General features: G+C 38.1%; 1 protein-coding gene across 7 annotated transcripts in view; it reads right to left on the bottom strand.

Annotated features, from left to right (window-relative positions):
- The window catches only part of ESR1 (estrogen receptor 1), a 395,092-nt gene that overhangs the window by 61,742 nt on the left and 313,651 nt on the right, over positions 1–19,699 (bottom strand). For all 7 annotated transcript variants that reach the window (XM_032836367.1, XM_032836368.1, XM_032836369.1 and 4 more), the window contains one exon: positions 14,171–14,309. In XM_032836367.1, the coding sequence (XP_032692258.1) occupies positions 14,171–14,309 (139 nt within the window). The remainder of the gene's footprint in view (positions 1–14,170; positions 14,310–19,699) is intronic.

Here is a 19,699-nt window from a genome sequence, read left to right as displayed (position 1 = left end):
CTGAGCCACCCAGGCACCCCAGAGGTCATGATCTTGATATTAGACGGTAAAATATAATCCAGAGAAAAGGTAAAATGAATAAAAAAATTTTGCAATACAAAAATCTATAATGGGCAATAGAGCTAAAGCAAATATAAGTATGTATGCATTAGATAACATGTCATAGATTTCCATTAAGCAGAAATTACAGAATATATAAAGATAAATAAACATAGGCAGATACTTTACCTTCTACCTTAATAAGAATACGTAAACTTTCCTAACAAGTGTATATGGAACATTTAGAAAAACTGAACTTACATTAGGTTACAAAGAAAACCTTAATAAGTTCCAAAATAACTTGAAATAAAATAAGCAGTATTCTTTGATTCCTCCCCCAAAAAGAAAAGTTTATTAATAACAAAACAAAACAGAACAAAAAACCAAAAAATACCCTGGAAATTAAACCATTTATTAAATAATTCTTGAATAAAAGGGAAAATAAAATATGAAATTGATTAAATAGGATAGATAGATAGATAAGGATATTCTAAGGATAATAAAAGCAAGATACATCAGAATCTATGGGACATAACCAAGGAAAACTTTTGAGAAAACTCTATGTATTAGCTGCCTATATTATGATATGAAAATAAATGATTTTTAAAATCAACTTAAAAAGCTAGAAAAAGAACTACAAAGTCAACTGAATGAAAGCAAAAGGAAGGACTTAACAAAGCAAAAATATAATGATGAGTTAGAAAGTAGAAAACCAGTAGAACTAATAAAAATAAAATTTAAGCTAGTCTTTTGGGGAAAAGAATTGACAAAATACAGAAACCACTAGCTGACCTAAGGTTTCTAAAAGAAGGATAAATACACAAAATAAATTACAAAGTAGAAGGAACCATCAAGCCAGAGGAAAATTTTTAACAATCATCAGAAACTTTTATGCAATTTAATGCAATAAATTTGAAAATCTATGAAAAATAAATAACTTTAGCAGATTTTATACAGCAAAACTGACTCCAGAAGAGATGAAAAGTCTTTAGACTAATTACTACAGAAGAATTAAAATTTCCAGGGAGTTCTTCTCTGAGAGAGCCACCAGGTCCAGAAGGTTTTGAAAGAGAATTCTACCAAAATTTGAAGATCTAAAGATCAAATAATCCCAATGCTACTTAAACTTTTCAGCGCATAGAAAAGAAAATTTCCAGACTCCTTTTGTGGGGCAAGTGTAACACTGAAAACAAAAACTAGTAAAGACTACCAAAAGAAAAAATTTCATACCAAACTTTCTTAAGAATTTTATTGCAAAAACAATAACCTTCATTCCTAATAAAAACACCAAAAAACACAGAAATCCATAGAAACTCTTATCGGGACACCTGGGTGGCCCAGTCGGTTAAGAGTCTGCCTTCAGCTCTGGTCATGATCCCAGAGTCCTGGGATCGAGTTCCTCATCAGGATCCCTGCTCTGTGGGGAGCCTGCTTCTCCCTTTGTCTCTGCCTCCCTCTCTCTCTCTCTCAGTCTCTCATTAATAAATAAATAAAATATTTTTTAAAATCATAGAAACTCTTATAATATGAATATAAGAACAAGGAAATGACTTTTACTTTGTCACTATTTTTATGAGGTATTAGAGTTATTATTCAACACAACTAGATAAGAAAAAAACACTTCAATTCCTAGAGATAGAAAGAAAGAGGTAAAACAATCTATTTGCAGATGATATGATTATATATTAGGAAAGCCTATGGAAATTAATGGAACTACTCTAAACAATAAGTGAATTCAGTAAAGTAGTAGTGTACAAAAATAACATTTAACTATCAATTAGCTACTTATGTGTTAGCAATATGTATATTTCTTACATTAACATTATATATATATATATAATACGTAGACAAAATCTTAAAAAATATGGAAAATATATATAAGGATACTTTAAAACACTTCTGAAAGACACATGAAAATAATCTGAACAAATGAAGAGGCACAACTTATTCTCAAATGGGAAGATTCAACCTCATAAAGACATTAATACTTCCTAAGCCAATTTATATGTAACAGAATCTTAACGTTATCAAGTTTTCTCATGGAGTTAAACAAGTTAATACTAAAGATCACCTGTAAAAAGAAATCAGGAAGCATCACCTGTAAACCTCTGGGAAATCAGCAGGCACATTAGAAATAGAGTCTGACCAGAATTAAAACCCAATTTGGGGGGTGCCTGGGTGGCTCAGTGTGTTAAAGCCTCTGCTTTCGGCTTGATCCCGGGGTCCTGGCATCAAGCCCCTCGTCGGGCTCTCTGCTCAGCAGGGAGCCTGCTTCCCCTCCTCTCTCTCGGCCTGCCTCTCTGTCTACTTGTGATCTCTGTCAAAAAAATAAAAAATTTAAAAAAACCCAATTTGGGGAAGCCTGGGTGGCTCAGTCAGTTAAGTGGCTGCCTTCCACTGAGGTCATGATCCTAGGGTCATGAGATCGAGTACCACATTGGGCTCCTTGCTCAGCAGGGAGCCTGCTTCTCCTTCTGCCTGCTACTCCCCTCACTTGTGCTCACTCTCTCTCTGATTTAAAAATAAATAAATTAAAAAAAAATTTGGAGCTGCCATAAATAAAGCTATGTGATAATGAATCATAAATTGATAAACCTTAGAAGATAAGTAAAATTTCATAAAAGGATTCAAGTTTGTGAAGAAATCATGCATGTAATTAAGGATGCATCTCAAATCACTTGAGAAAATAATTTTTTCATAAATGGTGCTGGCAATACTGAAAAGCCATTTGGAAAAATATAAAAAAATCAATCTTTATTTCACACTGCATATCAAGATAAAGGCCAAATGGACAGACCCAAGATATAAGAGTAAAAAGTACTAAGAGCAAGCAGAATTGAATATAATTATAATTTGGGGGTAGGGAAATAATTCCAATAATGGGAAAATTAATATATTTTTGCTATCAAACTTAACTTACAAAAACACTTTATACAGCAAAATCCTCCAAAAACAGTTGAAATGTAAATGAGAAACTGAGAAAAGATTTTGGCAACCTATACTGAGAAAAGCTCATCTATCTCTAACATACATACAGTTCCTAAAAAATCAAGGAACAGAAAAAGACAAGCTGATACAAAAATTGACAAAAATATGAATATACAATCACCAAAGCATAAATGAAAGAGGCCTTAATACATAAATAAGATGCTTGATTTCATTCAAAAATAAAAGGAAATGTACTTAAAACCATGCTGGGATACTTCTTGCCTATCAGATTGGCAAAAATCCAAAAGTTTGATGACAGTGTATTGGAGAAGCTGTGGAAAAACAAACCCTCTTCCATATGGATGGTGGAAAAACACAATGACACCCTGTGTCACAGGTAGTAAATAAAATTTCCAATATCTAGCAAAATTGTGTATGTATGTATCTTTCGACCATTTATTTTATTTTATTTCATCACAATAAGTGTACTCTTTAAACCCCATCCCCAGTTTCCTCCATCCCCCACCCAGCACCCCTGGCAATAATTTGGTTGTTCTCTATAATGAAGTGTCTGTCTGATTTGTCTCTTTCTCTCTTTTTCCTTTTTCTCATTTGGTTTGTTTCCTAAATTTCACATGAGTGAGATCATATGGTATTCATCTTTCTCTGACTGATTTATTTTGCTTAGCATTATACATTCTAGCTCTATCCACATTGTTGCAAATGGCAAGATTTCACTCTTTTTTTGAGGCTGAATAATATTCCGCTGTATGTAGATATATACCACATCTTTTCTATCCATTCATCTGTTGATGGACACCTGGACTGCTTCCACAGTTTGGCTATTGTAAATAATGCTGTAATAAACATAGGGGTACATGTGCCCCTTTGATACAGTGTTTTTGTACTTTGGGGGGTAATTACCCAGTAGTAATTACCTGGAATATAGGGTAGTTCTATGTTTAATTCTTTGAGGAATCTTCATGCTTTTTCCACGATGGCTATGCCAATTTGCATTCCCACCAACAGTGCACAAGTGTTCCCCTTTCTCCACATGCTCACCAACACTTATCTCTTGTGTTGTTGATTTTAGCCATTCTGACAGGTGGGAGGTGATATTGAATTACAGTTATGATTTGCATTTCTTTGATGACCAGAGATGTGTATGCATGTATCTTTTGACCCAATAATCCCACTTCTAGGAATCTCTCACAAAGACAGATTGCAAAAAGTATAAAATGAGTTAACCACAAAGTTATCTATTGTGGCATTTTTTTTGTTTTTTTATAGCATAAGACTGGAAAGAACCTACATGTCCATCCATAGGGGATTCCACACAATGGAATAGAAGATAGTCATGAAAAGGAATAAGGAAGGTCTTTATACACATACATGTTGAAACTTCCAAAGCAATATGCAGAATATTATATGTAATGATTACTTTCAGATATAAAGGGTATATGAATATACATATAGTTTCAAAGGTGCTTATATCCTAATTTTATCCATTGAAATATCTACAGGTAATGGGAGCTCAAAAATAGTGAACACACCAAGTGCTAAGATTGAGTTCTAAATACCAATGTCTCTGGAACAAATAAGCCCTCCTTAAAGGAATGTTGGTTCCACCTCTGGGACAGAAAATTTACAAAAATTTACAATAAATTTATAAAAATAAATTTACAAAATTTACAATACAAGGTTAGGACATGTTCAAGGAGGCATTAAGGATGAATGACACAGAAGTCACATGAAGGAACTCTCTTAGCCACAGATGGCAGAACTGAAGCACCAAAAAAAGGATAATATATCAACTGATTGGGCATTAAGGAGGGCACATGATCTGATGGGCACTGGGTGTTACACACAACTAATGAATCATTGAATACTACATCAAGAACTAACGATGTACTATATGTTGGCTAATTGAACTTAATAAAAAATAAATAAAATAATTAATCAACTGATTGATGCACACTAAATAAACAAAACTCCACTAGCCCATAATGCCAGTAAAAAATTCTCAGAGGCTGTTACTGGATGGAACTAGGACAGCAGCTCCCCTTGATGCTCCTGCTATCAGCCACTAGAGCTTCACAGCTTTTTGAACACCAAATATTTCAAAAAGCTAGTTTATATTTCCTTTCACTAATTTTTCCTGCACGTCTTCTCTTTTATACATTATACTTTGATTTAACGCATTGATACTCTGGTTGTTGTTGTTTTTCTACTTCTTTACTAAAACTGTCCTCCTTGGGGACAACTGTGATGCCTAATTAACAAATGCTTAGTCCCTTCCTCTCGCTCCTACACACCTCTCTGTAGTATTTAGCATAATTCACTCTCCTTCTCCTTTGGAAAGCCATCTCTCCCTTGGAATTGGAGACTGTGCTTCTGTTCTCAAACAATTCCGCCTTGGCCCCAGGAAGGCAGGTGGGAATTCTCTTCTCCTTAAAACTCCTAAAGGTCAGCCTTTGAGGAGGTCTTTCCTCAGCCCTTCAGACATCTTCTCCACCGTCTTGTCTGCTTATTGTATTCATCCCACCTTTTAACTACGAAGATGACATGAGTCTTTGATCTCCATCTCTCCTCTGACATTCAACTTCCTGCTGAACATGACCTTCAGTATATCCTTTCTATACCTTAAACTCAACATGTATAAAGAACTCCTCAGGATGTCCCCAGCACCACTCTTCCCCCTGTCTTCCTAACTCCTGCCCAGAGCACCACCATCCATTCAATGGCCAGGACCACAGATCTTGAAACCTTCTTCATCCCAGGGCTCTCTGACACACCCACACTCAAGGAAGGGTTTGCTCAGGCTCTCCTCTCCTCAGAGGCTCTCCTCTCCTCCCCAGATGCAGCCTCAACTGCTCATCCTGACCAAACCCGGAAGATACAGGAGAAGCCCTTTTCCTCTCAAGGGTATACAGTAAGCAACCTTTCTTTATCATTGTTGCATCTTATTTTTCAACAATTAAGTCATGATGGATCTTAGAGTCAGTGGCAAGGATGAGTGGTAAATCATGTAAACAGGTTAAGAAACTGAGTCTCTACTATGGTATAAAACCAAAGAAAACAATCAATGGTGCGCTTTTTTCATCTCTTTTCCATTTGAAATGAAAATACAGGTAAAACATAAATAAGAATATTAAGTTCACATAACCATGACACTAATAGTAAAGACAATTTTGATTCATAATAGGAAATGGAAACAAACACAGTAATTTCTTTTGTCCTGAAGCCAAACTTTGATACACTCATAAAATTAAGAGCTATCATCAATAGGAAAATATCCAAGTAGTACTAATACCTTGACATAAGAAATATTTCAAAGATGGATAATCTGTGATCGTCGCCCTTGATAAACCTTTTATTGCCCTCCTGACAGCTCCAAAATGATGAACATATGGCGTGTTCTCACCCTCAGAGTTATTTGTATTAGAGTATATTTTAAGACAGGATAAATGTACAATAAGTGTATTTATGCCAGCATGTAAATTTCAAGAGTGAATTGGTACATAAATGCAAGTGTACATGAAGGACTGATTTTTACCCAGAATCTATAACCATTAGAAATTGATGGAGGAAAATACACTAGATATGAAGAACTGGGGTGCAGTGGGGACCTGCTTAGGTCTTGCTTTTGCTTGCATTCATTTGTATAACAATATTACTCTAGCAGTAGACAGTAACTTCCCTGAGGACAGGTCTGCTTTTTACACAACTTTTTTTTTTTTTCATATCCTCCAGTATCATGCAGAACCCCAGAGACTTTAAAAAATAAAAGAACCCCAGAGACTTGGGGGTTCTCCATAAATATCTACTAAGTTGATTTACTCTGAATCCTAACTCACACAGACTTGAACTTGGTCATCTTTATCACTGGATTTTAAAGTGACTCATTAAAATGAATGAGAATCGGAAGTTCTGATGCTGACTATGGAGAGGTATCCATGAAGAAAGCAGATCTGAAGGGGATTATTTGATTATCCCTGTGTAGTATGTATGCCTTACATAATATTAAGATATTTTAAAATTAAACTGTCAAAAGTACTATTTTGATTATATTTAAGTCCATTAAACTGATGTTTAATTGTTAATAATAAATGGTAAATACAAAAATAATGTGGTACATAGAAATGTAAGAAGTCAAATTAACCTCCTACACAGGATTAATTCTTGGGTTGGAATTCTGCCTTCTCCTCCGGAGCAATTTTACACTGAGTGGATCCTTACTGTTTACAGGCTTATTCTTTTTGAGAAATTAAAGACTTGGGGCTTAGCAAGGTTTATAATACAGTGCTACTTAGTTGCTTTTGTTTTTAAGGAGAAACCTTGGTTTCAATGTTTAGTTTTTCTGCCTTTTTCAATAGAACCCCTACACATGCTTTCATGAATTGATGGTCAAGGTGACTTTTCCTGAAATTCCAGTATGCACCCACATGCGTGTATGTGTGTGTCTAATATCTTCCATGAGATAAAATTCACACATCATATAATTACCCCATTTAAAGTGTATAATGCAACTTGTTTTTAGTCTGATAAATATTTTGATTCATTTTCAATCTCAGGTAAGCAGTAATAATGGCAGGTTGCTAATCTCTCTCTCTCTTTTTTTTTTTGGCCTCAATTTTTCTCCAGTACCGTTTACAATGTCATATTCCCAGGGTTTGTCAGAATGTTAAATGAAAGACTTTGACAAATCAGTCAATTGGCATCTGCTGTTGAGTCATTAAAGACTCAGAACTGGAAAGAACCAAGGGATCCAGGGCCAGAATATAAGTAATCTTTTTACCTGTATGCTCATACAGTTAATGAGATACAGCATAGAAGAAAACCCACCACAGTACTGCACTCACTGAAGAAGTTAAATAAATGTTGTCCTCTTTTCTCTTTTTTAATCCAATTCTATAAAGTAGAGTGGAAAAAAGGTCATGAACACATTTCTTGAGATATGAATGAAGCAAACAGTTGTGAAAACCGAAGCACACCTGGAAAGTTATAGAGGGCATCCAGCAGAATTCCCAGAGACATGAAAACTGTCTCTGGTCCAGGACTGACTTTTCTGATGGGTGGATCACTTGTCCCTCACCCCTCCCACTGCATCTGTGTCCTCAGCTCCTCTAATGCTCCCTTCCATGTGGCACACATTTTTTACAAGCTTATTCCTCTTGAGAAGTCTTGAGAGAGGAGAAATCTGCAAAGGGAATATATAGAGAGGTCCCTCTCTTCATACCTGAGAAACATTTGGACAGATTACATTCTGAATTCATCAAGTTATTTCAGAACTTTATTTTTTACTCTTCCAAGTAAAGAATCTGCAAAGAATTTACATCAAGCTCTACACAGGAAAAAATATATATATATTTTATTTATTTTTTTTAAAAAGGGCCCATAACAGTGTTGCTGGAAGCACTGTTTTATTTGCATGTTTTTATCTACATGTTTTTTTTTTTCCTGAAATATTTACAATAAGCAAGCCAAACTGAGAAATGTTCTTGCTTGTAGAAAATGACTTTTTCTTTTCCATTTAAAATGAATGTATCATCTGGAAACAGTCTGCTATTTAGTAGAAGAGGCCAAATGTTCTCTCTGGTGCAGCAACCTGTTTTTCTCTTAAGGAAGAGAACTCATTCCTATTCCATGCCTCCAAGTAGAACTTTCTGCTGCTCGATACTATTTCCTACAGGCAGAGCCTCCTGATGCGGAAGCGAGGGGAAAAGCTAGGTCAACAACCCTCTGGCCAGAAGCTGGGTGAAGGGAATATTCTGCTTGTCGAATTAAGCCCTGCTTTTCAAACGGATGAACAGTTTTTTTCTCTCAGAGTGAACAGGACCCGAAACAGAGTGCTTTGGCTTCACTGGGAAATCCGCAAATATTTCTCAGAATTTGTTAGCGCTGATGGCGCCAGCAAAACAGAATTAGACTGCCCCTTGGAAACTGGATAGTCCTACTGAACACGCAATTTACATTGTTTCCTCTAACATTACATCTGCCTTCCAGCAGAGTAAACGGCACTCCTGCAAGAACAAAGAGACCCCACCAGGGATGATATACGTTGAGCATTTTTGCTTCTGTTTTTAGGTCTCTATTTTTCCAACGCGGGCTCTCGAGCAGGACTAAATGAAGAGATGCATTCCTAGTTGACACAGAGGACATATTTTGTATTTTCTGGTGCCAAAACACACCAGAGGATTAGGTGCTAGAATGGAAAATAGTTCTCTCCATTTCCTGATCACTTTCACAGGCGTTCTTATTATCTTTAACTTTGCTCTTGTAAAACACACACACAGCGCGAGAAATTACTGGGTTCTTTATTTATACCTTATAATAACCTTTATTTCTTGGTTTTCGCAGGAAGAGATGACTGCACTTAGAGCCTGGAACTCATTGCTGCAGGACACAGTGAAGAACTGGAAAGTGTGGGCAGGCTAAGCACGCCAAGGGTAAAATTAGCCTCCGAGCATATGACCACCAAGAAAGCTCTGAACTACCAGTATCAAGATATCATGGGTTGTCATCGGGGAGTAAATCAGGCAATAACTCTTTTTAAATAGACTCAAGATAGGAAATATGTCCTCCGTTCACAAATGTGGGATGCCAACCCAGCAGGTTTTTATATTCCTGTAATCATTAAACCCTATGTGCCAGTACTAACCTCACAGTAATTACAAGGCATGACCGGGACACATTTTATCCTCCTGATGGCCTTGCAAGGCACAAGGTTTGAGAGAACGGGACATCACTGTAATCAATCACAGATAAGCCCCGTCTCCAGTGAGCAGCGTTGGTAATCCGTGGTGACGGGACTGCGTGGGACTCCTGGCTTTCCCTTTTCCCTGTTTCTATGCAGAGGTAAACAACCTATGGAGGTGGCTGACTTTTCAAAGGCTGTGTCACAAAGCCAGAGCTAAAATTAAGAGGAGGACTCTAACGTTCATTTTGTGCTTACCAGCTGTCAGTTAAGCTTTGACAATTAGGGTTTTCTACCATTTGTTACAAACCGAGTTTACTGTGCACACACTGTTGGGAAAAGACCAACAGAGAGGACAGAGTGATTTATGCTAATCAGAGAGTTGGATGTTATCAACAGGGTTAGGAGCCTACAAAGTAAAAACATAAACAGTTGTTCTCAGCTATCACTCAAAACCATCTTACAGGTAGACGGAACTTCAAATGGGCTGCTGGTCACATATTTTTATTGTTACGCATAGATCAGTGCCATTAAAAGGGAGTCATCTCGCCAATAGAAAGGGTAATTTAATAATATGGACATTTCCTGATATTTGGGTGCATGTTAATTAGGAAAGTATAGAAAATTTTATATTATAAATCAAATTTTGTTTTTTATGTTTTATATTATTTATATAATTTACATGTATTTATATACCTTTCTTATTACTAAAATGTGACTGAGTGTCCTTAAATCCGTTAAGATCTTGAGGAGTTTACTCGATAGTGGCTCTAGTTATGCGAAAAAATAAGAAGCAGTTTATCCCTGTTTGGAATTCAGAAGCTGCAGAACAGGTCTGTGGAGTAGAAGCAGTGTGTAAGCCTTAGACAAACACCTTTAGTAATTTTAAAAAATCCTTTCAAAACAGACAGATTTTAATTTCTGCTAAGTCTTTAAGGGACCAAGCCAGGAATTAATGAATAGCAATGAATAAGAAGTGAATGAGTTTGGGACACCTGGGTGGCTCAATGGGTTAAAGCCTCTGCCTTCAGCTCAGGTCATGGTCCCAGGGTCCTGGGATCGAGCCCCACATCGGGCTCTCTGTTCAGCAGGGAGCCTGCTTCCTCCTCTCTCTCTGCCTGCCTCCCTGTCTACTTGTAATCTCTGTCTTTCAAATAAATAAATAAAATCTTGAAAAAAAAAAAGAAGTGAGTTCGATGACAAAATAGCTGAAATGACTATCCAATGATGTAAATTCTACTGATGGCCACAAGTTACTCTCAGGTGACCACAGCCAGTGAGATTAATAAACACTTACTGGAGAATCATAGAAGATTTTGTGCTTTGGAGGTAACAAAAGGGTGAACAAGCTCTGGTTCCTACCCACAAGAAGCTCGTGAGCAGGTGAGGAAGAGAAGACACATGATCACAATATCTGCATGGTGGCCGGGGCGTGAGAGCAGACCACACACAAGAACTGAGACCAAGGAAAGGCCCCCTTCACCCACAGAGGGGAGGGCGTGAAGAAGGGTTTAATGGAAGAGTACATCTGAAATGAGCCCTAAAGAACGGGTAAGCTGCTGACAAGGAATCGTAAAGGCAGAGGACCTTTCAGAAAAACTTGAAGTGTGTAGTTATGTTGATGCCTCTCGGGCTGAATTCAGCAACCAGGTGTTTTTAGCCTGGACAAGAGCTCACCAACTTCACTTAATTCTCAACACCGCCTTTTGGACTCGCACCCACTGGCCTTCCTCATTTACAGTATTTGACTGGCTCTACAGATGTTTGTTTAGAGAGACATAATGATCAAGATAAGAAATCTAGACAGTTTCTTCTAAGGATTAGAAAGAGCCCATCGAAACTGAGTCAGGAAGTGTCAAGATCATAACTGAGCCTTAGAAAGAAGTCAGGGGCAACACTGTGGGGGCTGGACTGAAGGAAAGAGGGGTGGTGGCCAAGACAGACAGACTATAGTAGAAAGGCAATAATCTGGAGAAGGGATAGTGAGGACCTGTACAGAGAGCACATGGGGGCAGAGGGATGGAGACCCAAGGAGAGGTATGGATTTCAGAAACGGCTCAGAAATAACTTGACAGCTGGTTAACATGATGGGTAGGGCGTGTGGCCTCCATGATTAACTCAAACCTTATAGCTTCAGTGTCCAGATGAATGTTGATGTCACAAACACAGAGAATAAAGAAAAGAAACAAAATGGATAAGGAAGATAATATATTCGAGTGAGAGATAATGGTGAGTCTGAAGAGCTGACAGGGCACTGAAGTAGAAAAGTCTAGAAGAGTTGTTCTCAACCAGGGTCAATTTTGCACCTCCCCTACTGCTGCACACTGGGCATGTTTAGAAATGTCTAGAGACATTTGGGGTTATTATCACTGGGGAGGAGGAGTGTTAACCCACTGAAAATGTCAGTAGCGCAGAAGTTGAGAAATCCTGCTCTAGAGGAAGTGAGAACTTCCTCTGGAACTGAAGAAAGTAGGAAAAGAGGCAGATGAGAACTTTCACTCATTCACACCGCGGTAAGAGACTTGAGAGAACATTACCTACAGTGAAAGTATGTGGAAAAGAAAGAGAAGCAAGTGGCTGACAAAATCCTAGGCAATATCAATACCTCATTAGCAAAATGAGTTCTTTGGTGTGGGGTTAATGTCACAAATTGTTTCACTTTTTTTTTTTAAAGTAAACTCTACCCCCAATGTGGGGCCAGAATTCATAACCCTAAGATCAAGAGTTATACATTCTTTTTTTTTTTTTATAGAGTTATACGTTCTACTGACTGAGCCAGACAGGTGTCCCAGACCCTTTCATATTTAAAATGCAATGACAGGATGACTGTTTTCAGAAAGTGCATACCCAGGAGGGAATGAAATAGGGAATCATGGAGAAGATCAGTTATGAATGAACATCCAAAAAAATTAAGCTCTGAAGACACATTCCAGTCTGCAGCACGGAAGCATTGTATGTGGTCTGCAAATGTGTTATAACTTGGTCACAGAACCACACAACTGTAACACAAGAAAATTAAGAAAGAAGAATTTGGAGGAGGAGGAAGAGGTGGATGAGAAGAAAAGAAGGAAGGAAGAAACAAAGGAAAACAAAGAAGAATATGGAAGGGGGAAAACAGCAAGAGCAGAGAAACAGGGGAAGGGAGAGAAGGGAAGGAGAACAGTAGAGACAAACTCTAGAAGACACAGAATACAGCGTGAGCACAGTTCTAAAGAACAAGACTAGTGGCTATCCTCAAAGTTCTGACAAACTCTAATATGGGACTCCATTTTGGAACACCAAAATCTGCTTCTTGAACAGTATCATCAATGTTTTTCAAAAGCTATCTAACACAAAATGACAAAACGGTAACCAACACTTGTACAATTCTCCAGTACTTAAATAAACTTCACTGTTACTCTGCTCCACAGGGCTCGCCAGGGGTGGGGAAGACTGGAGAGGGACAGGAGATGGGGAGGTAGCGGAGCACTCCAAAGTGAAGGAATGTGGAAGGATGCATCACAGGCAATCTGGCAGCCCTAGACTGCTGAGCAGAAGCAAAGGAAGTTTGCAAGAAGTATCTAGAAGATGGTCCTTTCCCATTCAAGTTGTTATGTGGGCCACAAATATTAGGTATGCCTGGAAACCAACAGAGGCATCACTGACCAAGAAAGAGGCTGAAAAACATGTGCACAAGACAGAGGCAGTATGAGTGTCGAGCCAGACAGATCCTGAATTCCAATCTAGGCTCCCCCATTGGCCAGTTGGATGCTGTTTGCAAGTAGCAGAATGGCTCTGAAATAGCTTCTTTCTGGTCAGATGTGAATGGTAGGTTTCCCAGGCATGCCGTGATGTTTAAAGGACATCATGTATGAGAAGTGTCAACCCAAATAGAATACATTAACTAAGGTAGCACATTTGAAAACTGAAATCTTCATTTTTGAAAATGAATAAGTAAATTTTATGAATTCATAGAACTGGGAGTTGCCTTCAGAAGGCTGGTCAAATTTCCTCCTTTAACTGATAGGAAAATTGGAGAAGGAAATGAAGAGGCTGTTCTGGTTTGGGTGTATGTGGGCCAAAAGAGACCTTAATTAAAGGGATGTTATTCCTTTTTTTTAAATATATGTAACACAAGATGAAGGTTGAGTTAGAAAATTAGAGTCCATAGTTATACAGATGTGTATAAATACAAACATACATACATATGTATGTGTGTGTATATATATAAACATTCATTTAATATGTATATGTACATATAAAATACAGATTATATATGTGTATATTCGAAATAACATACTGTTCTGAGGATGTTCTATTAAAACGTCTAGCATCCTCCAGCAGAAAGCTGTCCTTAGTTTCCCATGAAATTCACTAGACTGCATCTCCCACGTTCACCCCTTTGTAAAGTAAACATATCTCATAAAGTTCTTGGGCACTTCACGGAGTACCAAATAAAAGAGGTTTAGGCATAAGTTGCTGATTATAAAGGATGCACTTCCCCCAAGCTTTGGTCAGGTCACTTACCTGTCCAGGAGCAAGTTAGGAGCAAACAGGAGCTTCCCTGGGTGCTCCATGGAGCGCCAGACAAGTCCAATCATCAGGATCTCTAGCCAGGCACATTCCAGAAGGTGGACCTGATCGTGCAGGCTCAAATCAACAAAGCCTAAAACAAGACAAGAAAACCCTGCTGACTTAAAACGGAAAGTCATCATTACTAGTGAAATGAATGCAAGCAGGCATTTGAACTGGTGAGGTCTATTTCCTATTAGATGGTATGGATGTAATGGAAGCACACTGGATAGGAAAGCCAAGGAACTATTTTTAAACCTAGTATATCAGTGAACATTAATTTAGCTGTGTAAGTTTCTTGGTACCTGAGTATCACATCTATAGATATATACGAACTTACACAACCCCCTTAGCTTTCTATAAAGTTCTGTACTTCATGTTATAATTTATTACCTTAGACTTTTTTTTTACTTAGATATCTCTAATAGTCCTATGCGATTACTATGTTTCATTTCTGATTCAGTTGCAGATATTTAGGTACAAGAAATTTAAACTATTGCCTTAAACCAAATAGGAATTAGAGCATAGGCAAGGACCGAAGTCACTACATTTCCATTTCTTTGCTTCATCCCTAAGCCATGTTCTTCTTTTTCTTCACACTATGTTAAAAAAAAAAAAAAGGCTAATAAAATAGCATGTGTAAATAAAAAACTTGGGGGGGAATGAGTCAGAGGAATAAAGGTGACATTATAATTACTTCTGATAATAAATACTAATGTGCCCTTTTTTGATAAAGGCTTTAATGGGAGATTGAATTTTTTTCCCAATCATCACTGACAATATGGCGGATGCCTAATGATAATAATAATAATAATAACAACAACAATAAGCAAGAGGAGAAGGGGGAAGGGAGAGGAGAAAGAGGAAGAGAAGAAGAGGAGGAAGAGGAGGAGAACAGGTGGAGGGAGGAGGAGGAGGAGAAGAAGGGGAAGAAGAAGAAGGAGAAGAAAGAGAGGGAATGAGGGGGTTGGAAGTGAAGGAGAAGAAAGAGAAGGAGGTACAGGAGGGGGGAGAAAGAAGAAGAGGGGGAGGAAGAAGACGGCCAATTTATTGAGCCCTTACTATGGCTCTGAAGTACTAAACAATTAGCTGTTCATTTCTGATACATAGATGGGCCATCCTTACTGCTAAATAGGTGACTAACCATACAGAGAAACCCCAGCTACACAAAGACCTCAGAGTCTATGCCCCCTGAGGTCATCATCCCCTAATCAAACCTCACCAATTCTATCTTCAAAGTAATGCGAAAATTCTTCCTCTCCTTTCTATACACTGTCACTATTTTAATCTAATTTCTAAGAGTCTCTCATCTTCCTGTCTGACTTTTGTAACTCAGCATAATTATTTTGAGACTTACCCGTGGTCTCCTTGTATGAATAGTTGACTGCTTTTATCGCTGAGTGGTATTTCATTGTATGGAAATATACAATAAATAAATACAATTTGCTTATTCTTTCATTGGACATTTGGGTTGTTTCCAGTCTTGGGCTCTTACAAATAAAACTTTTATGAGTAGTTTCTGTAATTTTTTGTATGAACATAGGCTTTAATTTTGGCGGGGGGGATGGTAAATATTTAAGACTCTGATGGCTGGACCAGATGGTAGGTGTTTATATCACTTTTTAAGAAACTGCCAAATTGTCCATTTTATATTCTCACCAGCAACAGATGACAGCACTAGTTGCTCCATATCCTCACTGACAGTTGGCATGGTCAGTCTTTTTTTTTTTTTTTAATTCTTTATTTAAATTCAACTTAGTTAACATATAGCAAATTATTAGTTTCAGGGGTAGCATTTCTTTTTAACTATCGCATGTTCTAGTAGATGGACAGAGGTATCACACCAAATCTGTGGTTTTAATTTGCATTTCCTAATAACTAATGATGTTGCACATCTTCTCATGTTCTTCTAACAGATCACTATCATACATTATGTTGATGTTAATTATGCATGTGTCTGTAAATTCTGCTAGGCTACATACTCATCAGAAGCACCCAATGCATGATTCTATCAAATTCTGCTTTTTAAAATCCGTATTTGTTGCACCTTCTCCTACATCAATCAACCATTCCAAGGCCCATTACAGTGTAGACTTTCTCAGAGAAGCTGTCTTCCATTGGAAAGAGTGAGTTTCACTCACTGAAATCAAGGCTTGCAATTGGAGAAAAAAATTGGTAGCTCTGTTCATTAAAAAACAAACAAACAAATAAACAAACAAACAAAACCATGACTGGGTATTAAAACACCATAACTGGTTTTCAGGCCTCCTGGATAGAAAAAGGAACAGATAACTGTACAACCTACAGCTATTTACCTCTGGAGTACACTGGGTCAAAATGGACTAACCTTGTTCTGGAAGAAACACTGCCTCAGGCAATAGGAAATGATTCTGTTTCTCAGTACCCAATGTCTAATGGGATAAATTGACTCCAGTGAGTAGTACTTAAACGGAAAGCTCTCAAGGAAGTTTAATTCTCTAAGATTTTACCTCAATCTTTTGGGTAAAGTCTCAGAATAGTGTTGTAAATGGACACTGTCAATTAAACTCACTTTCAGAAATGTTAACATTAGAAAGTGATGTCTTCTGGGATACCTAGGAGGCACAGTGTGTTGAGCAACCAACTCTTGGGTTTCAGCTCAGGTCATGATCTCAGGGTCATGAGATTGAGCCCTGTGTCAGACTCCATGCTAAGCATGGAGTCTGCTTAAGACTCTCTCTTTCCCTCGCCCTCTGCCCCTCCTCCCCCAACATTCTCTCTCTCTCTCTCTCTCTCTAAAATAAACAAATCTTTTAGAAAAGTGATACCTCCTTTCATGACATTCACTGTTTTATATGGGAAAAAATATAACCATGTGATAATGTCATCCATGATGACACGTACACCCTGCTATTCAATACCCTTGAGAAACCTCAAACAATCATGCAGGATGAGATTGGGGAGTATCCTTCGAGAAAACCCCAGTTGGCCACACAACCATTCAATTTTGGAACACCAAAGGAGTGTTTTCTGGTAGCAACCTTACATAGTAAACTGAATCATACTTTTTAATTCTCACTTCAAATCTTCAGTGCTATTTAAGTCTGACAGTTTTAGTGGTCTCTTGGGAACCTCAGAAGCTCACCATAACCATTTGTACCACATAAGTCTGGTGATTATGAAATCTGTCTGAAGTAGGTCTGCTAGCAATAGTTTTTAGTCTGAGTACAGCAGAATTGCTGGGGCCTTCTGTTGAGATGATACAGATCTCTCAAAATGAAAGAGTCTCTTTAGTCATCTTTCCCAACTGTGTGTATTGCCTTCAGACAAGGGTTGTTGTATCTCCTGCATAGTGTCCTCTGCAAGTTCCTGGGACTTGAGTGGGGGTGGTGTGGGTGCAAAGATGACTATCAACCCTCGCCATGATCATGAAGGCTCCTGAAAACAGTCCATTAAAGACTCTCAATTTGGGGCACCTGGGTGGCTCAGTGGGTTAAAGCCTCTGCCTTCAGCTCAGGTCATGATCCCAGGGTCCTGGAATCGAGCCCCACATTGGGCTCTCTGCTCAGCAGGAAGCCTGCTTCCCTCTCTCTCTCTGCCTGCCTCTCTGCCTACTTGTGATCTCTGTCTATCAAATAAATAAATAAAAATTAAAAATTAAAATTAAAAAAAACTTTATTAAAAAAAAATAAAGACCCTCAATTCATAGCCAATGGAGACAAATAATGTCCTAAATTCCAAATGAAATTATATTATCTGTCTATGGACATGAAGCTTCAAACCTTAGCTATTTTCCTTATAAACAAGAGGAAGGATGGACAGTTCCAATTGGATCTGCTACAATAACATAAAGGCATTCAACAAGGCCTTTCTCAAATGCTTGAATGTGTTGCCACTGTGAAGATCGGAGGGAGCAGCATTTATGGGATATGAACACAGGCATCAATGACAGATAATCTTCCAGGTGACACAGTCAGAGACAGTTCACCTCCCATAACCTGGGGACTCCCATCTTAGCAACAGTGAGAGTGACAAGGGGCCCTGAGCCTGTGGAATCCACAGCAGTGAGACAGAATGGATACCTAAAAAGTATAGTTTGTTGAGACCAAAGGAAATCAGATGCAAGGAAATCTCATTTTATAAAATAGAATTTTCAAAGAAAGTAAACATGGATCTTTTCCTGTAGCCTACATTCAGAGATCGAGTCATAGAGTATCTACAGATGGAATATCCTGGAAGACAGAAATGCTTCACCTCCTACTCCCCATGGACTATGTAGGCAGGGCTCTGATGAAGTTGAGAGAGGTCTCTCTCACAGAGAAATAACCCTTTATACATACAACTGGCTCTATTATCTCCAGCTTTATCACCACATAAATACATTCCTCCCTCTGTCCTCCATTATAAAATAACAGTTCTTCCTGCAAGATTTTTATCTTAGTTTTAACTGCGAAAGCAGCTCATGGCATGTCGTCCTCCTTCCCTGGGCCACATAAGACCCTAAACCTTCTTCCCCACTCTGTTGGAGACTGCCAGACAAATTAATAAATTTCCCTTGGCACACAGGAGATCCTTCAAGCCTCACCCTCCCTTATGGGGTATGACACGGCTCTTAGAAGTGACACTGAAAAGTGTGCTGAGATCCTTAGGCAAAATGACTAATATAACATGAATGCTTGTAAAATTCTGCACTGCAGTAGGGTAAAAGGTAAATCACAGTGGCTCTTCAGGATAAGCATGAGGAAAAATAAGTACTCTGGTAATTATATTTCTTACTTCCATGGGATAAATCTATAGAGATGTAAAGTGAGGTAGAAACCCTGTGGAAGAAAAAAAGCAACTACGAAACTAGAGGCCAGGTGGTTGATTCCCTTAGTAAATCCACTGGAAAAAATATTAGTTTCCTGACCTTCAGAAAAAATTAATCATGTTCTCAGTCATATGATGACCCCAATGTTCTCCAAAATGTCATTTTTGAAATTGCCTATTAAATGCTTTTTGTATTGCTTTAACTCAATAGAAGAAGATTTAAATAATTCATCTCTTCCTCTGGATACCAAAGACTCAGTGGAGGAGGAGAAGGAGGAGTGGGAGGGGAGGGGAGCGGGGGGAAGGGGAAGGAGAAAGAGGAGGACAGAGAGAAGGGGAAGAGGAGAAGAGGAGAAGAAAGGGGGAAGGAGAAGAATGGAACATGAAACTATAGCATAAAGACAGCTACAAGCTGAACAAAATTGGAGATTTCTGGGAGAAAGCCTACCGAACAGATAATACCAGAGGGACCTAGGTCCCAGTTCAAATGCTAAGCAGTCTTCATGCCCTCCATTTGTAATAGTTTCTCTTTTTTTTCTCCAGAAAATGGCCACTTGATGTCATACTATGGACATGTACCCCATGACACGACCTCCCACCTCTAAATAAATTCTTAGATCCTCTTTTTATGCAGTCCTATTATAAATCATGATTCCCATTCTACAACTCTTTAAGCTACATCCAGCAACATACAAG

This window comes from Lontra canadensis, unplaced genomic scaffold (genome assembly GCF_010015895.1).
Source record: "Lontra canadensis isolate GAN:19392208 unplaced genomic scaffold, GSC_riverotter_1.0 scaffold92, whole genome shotgun sequence".
Classification (NCBI taxonomy): domain Eukaryota; kingdom Metazoa; phylum Chordata; class Mammalia; order Carnivora; family Mustelidae; genus Lontra; species Lontra canadensis.
Note: the sequence above shows the minus strand (reverse complement) of the source record. Positions and strands in the feature narration are given on the sequence as shown.